The 5356-nt window shown below is 32.3% G+C and overlaps 1 protein-coding gene across 1 annotated transcript; it reads right to left on the bottom strand.

Moving 5' to 3' along the window:
- Positions 1–879: 879 nt before the first annotated feature.
- LOC108370541 (uncharacterized) lies at positions 880–3402 on the bottom strand. The gene is made up of 3 exons (XM_017625873.1): positions 2743–3402; positions 2543–2670; positions 880–2479 (listed from the first exon to the last, which is right to left on the bottom strand). The coding sequence occupies exons 1-3, from the start codon at positions 3194–3196 to the stop codon at positions 2423–2425; spliced, it is 639 nt and encodes a 212-aa protein (XP_017481362.1). The 5' UTR covers positions 3197–3402; the 3' UTR covers positions 880–2422.
- Positions 3403–5356: the final 1954 nt, after the last annotated feature.

Raw genomic sequence — 5356 nt, 5'->3', positions numbered from 1 at the left:
ATAATTTTTGACAATCAGTACAGTTCGCATTTATATCAACGAGCGGCTTTGCTAGCTCTAATTAGATTTGTTTTCGTTTGTACTACATATGTGNAATAGTACAAACTTTTATCGATCAAGTTACACAATAGCAAAATAAAAGATGATCGACTCGATCGACAAATTTCTATTCTACTGCCAGTCGACACTCGCAATAGGGGCCATAATTTTTGACAATCAGTACAGTTCGCATTTATATCAACGAGCGGCTTTGCTAGCTCTAATTAGATTTGTTTTCGTTTGTACTACATATGTGCTTATATACATTAGTGTGTCCATTATTTACCAAGTTAGTTTTTTTTTTTGCGGCACCCTCTTAATTTTTAGTTTATGACTTAAAAAAACTATCAGACTCAAATAAGCCCTTAATATTCATATTAAATGCTGCCACAAAGACGATGAATTTCCTATTTAAATAACATGGAATTTTTGCACACTTTACATTTAATTACATATTTTAATTTACATATTTTATAGGAAATTAAACTCTCTACAAAAATGCTGTCTTGATGATTTTTCGATAAATTCACTTGTTTAAAAGTTATTCAAAGTTAAAGTTGAACTTATAGTAACTTTTTAAATTTTTTCACTCTGACCGGAAAATTATTTTTATTTATATAAATATGAATATTTTATCGCTGAAAATATTAAATTTTATTTGTATTATATGTAAAGTTATGATGGAATATCCAGAAAAATAATGGAATATCTGGAAAATAATGCGACTAATAGTTTAAGTTGTTCAAAATTTTGCAATTTATTGGGAAAAATGTGACAAATTAAATATAGTTTTTAAAATAAAATTGATTTATGAAATTTATTTTAATAAACATTCCTTGGTGACACTAGGACATTTTTTTATATGCACTTACAATTTGAATAACATACTGTTTCTGATCTTCATGCTTAGCTACTATATTGATATATTCTTCAGTCAGTTTGACAGCTCTCTCTGCCATATCATTGACTACTCGAAGGTGTTAAACAACTTCTAAGCCTCTCAAATACTCGGGATTCTCTGACCATTCACTTTGATCTGATTGAAGAAAGTTTGTGTTAATACCAAATCTTTCAAAAAATTTCACAGAGTTAGAATCAATAAAGTAATTAATGTTTTTGTTCAGAAACCATTTAAAATCGTCTGAGTTAAAAATAAACCGTTTAGGCAACTCAAATTGATTCTCATCACTTGATCTCAAAGCCTCAACCATAACTGATTTTTGAATTTTGCTAAAACTGTTTCCGATAATTGTTGATCGATTGCTCGATATTTGTATATTGTATTTTAATGAACTCAAGATCCTAGTTCGGTGCAATTGTAGCTAAAGGAGCAGTATACCAGAATGGAACATACACAAATACGATAAACAAGGAAATTTCTAATAAGCTTTTCTCATATTTCTTAGTTAAATCAAAGCAATCTCGAAAAATATAAATTTTTAAACAATAAATTGCTTTGGACATCCATCGAGCATGATGGAATGCTCCAGGTTTATAAAATTTGATACTGTCAGAGCCCATTGTGCGTAAGACCTTACTTAGTTCCAAAAGTTCTCGATAGTCATCACGTGGTAAAAGAGTATTCAGAAAATCATCAATTTTTGTCGTAACTTCCGGTATTTTATCTGGTAGTATCTTCTTTATTTTATTTTTATGTACAGACTTATATTTTGTTTCATCGATAGAACTCCATTGATTTTGAAATTTTTTAAATAATAGTACATTTGGCCCGATTGTACCTGGCATTTTAGTAGAGAATACGCAAGATAGTACTAATTCGTAGATGTGATGTCTGCACGGAAGGTATAACAAATCTTCTCCAAGTTAACGTCCTAGAATCACGGCAGCTCCATTTTTCCAACCGAGGTTAGAATTAGTAGTATCGCAACAAAGCGCTTTAATGGAGTTATTTAAACTCCATTCACAAATAGTGTTAAAAATTTCATCTGCCTGAGTAGAACCACATCCATCAGGCAATGCAGGCACAACAAGGAGTTTTCCTTTTCCATTATAATTAATTAAAATAGGCAGTCTTTCAATTCTCTCACACGTCATAGTACCAATTTTCCGTCCCAGTGTATAACAGCAGCGTTAACTTCAGTTTCGTTGAAGAGAACTTTAATTTTTTAAGCCATTTTCTCTCGTAAATTAGTTCTTATCTCATGAAAAGAGCTTTTATTTAATACGAGATTACGTGGATCAATTCCCATAGCTGGTGCCAGAGCTGAAACAAGACGAACTGATTCTCTGTAAGAAATATTACAGCTGTCGAACGCCGCAACCACATCTTCTGTAAGAACGTTAATAGTGCCTCTAAGATTTTTTGATTCATAATACCACCCAGCTGCTTCAAATTCGGACAAAGAAGTTGATTGTGTGTTGCTCAAACTTTCTCCACTAGAATTGATTTCATTGACTGTTCGTGAAGTACTTGGAGTATCTAAATTTGTTAAACGATAGAATTTAATAATATTTTAAATGTTTAAAAAGCATTAAATCTTACCAGAGATTTTTCTGGGCTCGTTACAACGTGAGATGTTGCTGTGAGTAAATGAGTTGAAGAGGAATTTTCGGGGAATTCGTCGTTAAGTTGAATCTCAGTATTAAGCTCAGGAGATGAAATGAGAACACCTATAATTTAATTTAGAATTAATACATTTTAAGGAAAAATTTAGTTTCATTTCATCGTCATTTTCAAATTACCAGGTACCGGCGACAAGTCAATATTCGTTGAATTAAACTTCAGATGTAACATCCTCTGAGTTCGTTGATCAATCAAAAACTCTGCTGTCTCTTTATCGATCATTGCAAAGGTATTACCATGAGCAATATCGAATAATTTTTCAAGATTATTGCAGACAATTTGCTCTTTTCGTTCATTATTTCGACTAACAGATTTTTGCGCATCTCTGTAGTCGGTATAAAGCTTAATTAATTTTGCTACACACCGTGAATTTTCTTGAGTGGGAGTTTCTGCTTTTTCCCAAATTTGTTTAACTTCAGACACAACAATTGAACAACTGTCATTTACAGATTTGTTAAGATCTCTTGTATGATGAAATAATAATTGCAGAGCTTCTTTATTAGTTGATAATTTTTTTTCATTAATGGTATCAATTGTTTTATCGATTAGAAATATTTTTTTTCTCAGATCCATAGTTGATTGTTACTCATCGAATTCAATAAAAGAATGAAATTTTAGGTTATAACTGGTGACAAAATTGTTAGTATATTTTATAGTGTTTGGTATAAGTTCAATTGACACATTTATATTTCAAAATTCTCACTGATAATAATTTTGTACCTACATCACTGATCGCACATAATAATTTTAATTACTGATGATAATCAAAACAACTTCCACAACGTNGACACTTCTCTACCGACACCGTCGGTCAAGTGGTGCACTCGTCGACGTTAGGTATATTTGGCCGACTGCACCCCAAAATTTCTGGCAGAAATTAGTTCACAGAGAAAATGCGCCTTCTCAGTTATAAACGTTCTCTGGTTATACTATAGAAATTTTTGCATGACCACTAACAACCAAAGAGTATAGGATGGAGGAGAAGCAGCCAATGAATTTAAAAAAAAATACTGCTGAATAAGTTTCAGCGCCTCTACAGAGTAAGGCATTCAATAAAATCTCAAATTGGCGCCACAATTCGATTTGAAAAATTTTATGTATAATGACGATAAAAAACGAAATAAAGATAACAAGTTCATTTGTCTTCTTTGTATTAGTTGATAATCATAAACAAAATAAAAAAATAGAAAAATAATACATATTTGAAAAATTTTATGTATAATGACGATAAAAAACGAAATAAAGATAACAAGTTCATTTGTCTTCTTTGTATTAGTTGATAATCATAAACAAAATAAAAAAATAGAAAAATAATACATATTTGAAAAATTTTATGTATAATGACGATAAAAAACGAAATAAAGATAACGGTGACAGGTAATAAGATCAACGGAAATAAGGTCAATTGACTTTATTTCCCACCCTGGTGCGAAATAAAGTCAATTGACATTATTACCTTTTTAAAAACGAAATAAAATCCATTGACATTATTTCTCTTTCAAACATTAAATTTGCTTAGCTTCGCGGCGGCCGGCGTCAGCGCGCCATACCGCGCTCGCGCCCCACGTACCCCGCGCGACAGGCGCGCACACCACGTCACGCTACGCCGCTGCCCCCGCCCCCCTTCCCGTCTCCCGCCGTGCTGTAACGCAGGTAGATTTATTTTTTGTATACGTTGAAATAAAGTTTTTATATATTTTAAACATCGAGGGCTTATATTCAATAATACCCTCTATCTGCAGACTTTTAACAAAGACACCTAAGCTTTAACTGTCATCGGTGATATTAATGCTACCTTATATAACGACAGGTAATAAGTCCCAGATGGTTTCTAAAATCACAAATTAGTTTTTGTGGAAATTGCAGATAGAGGGTATTAATGAATTCAAGCCCTCGATATTTCACATTTTTATATTTGTAAGTTATTGGAAGCAGGGATGCCAACTTGGCTCAAACCGTGCCATTTGTCCCTATTTTACTTCAAATGGCACTTAATTTTTCAACTTGGCGCAAAGTGCCAAAATGGCACTTTTGTAAAAAAAAATAACATTTCAATACATTTTTGTGAAATCCTTTGCGTGCACTTCTTTTTCTCAACTAGAATTTTCTAATTTATAAAGGCTATTCAACTGGTTTATCTTATTTTATCATTGCACTTTTGTTTGGAAAATGTAGCTTTATTTTATTGCTAAATGTGAATGATTAAAAGGAATGACACACCTTTTTTGGTACTTTTATTTTTCTATTTGGCACATTTTTGCACTTTTTTATCCTCAATATGGCACCTCATAACTGAGGATAGTTGGCAGCCCTGATTGGAAGATTTCTGCTGTGTTTTGGGGCAACAACTTATCTGCAGTAAAAAGCATATAATTTTTGTGTTTCAAAAGTGCGTGAAAACCAATCAATTCACTTATATGATCTCGGTTCCGATATTAAATAATCAATAATTGTTTATACCCGCATTTTGGCACATTGGCTCGTTGAATGTGCCATCTAATAAATAGTGTCGTCATTCTCCTTAGCTGCTTTTAAATGATGTCGTCACAAATTGCTGGCGGAGACATGAATACAGTGTAAGAAAATTCTTTTTCTATAATTGTTTCCTTATAGAAAGGTTGGTTTCTTTTCCACCTTAGACATTCCGAATTCGTTCAAAATATGCTAATTTAAAACACAGAATTCTTTCAGTGCTCCTCCGGGGTTTTTGGACATGTACTGTTTCTTCAATTT

Source organism: Rhagoletis zephyria, unplaced genomic scaffold, assembly GCF_001687245.7.
Source record: "Rhagoletis zephyria isolate East Lansing unplaced genomic scaffold, Rhagoletis_zephyria_1.1 Rzeph_scaffold_04303, whole genome shotgun sequence".
In the NCBI taxonomy this organism is placed as follows: domain Eukaryota; kingdom Metazoa; phylum Arthropoda; class Insecta; order Diptera; family Tephritidae; genus Rhagoletis; species Rhagoletis zephyria.
Note: the sequence above shows the minus strand (reverse complement) of the source record. Positions and strands in the feature narration are given on the sequence as shown.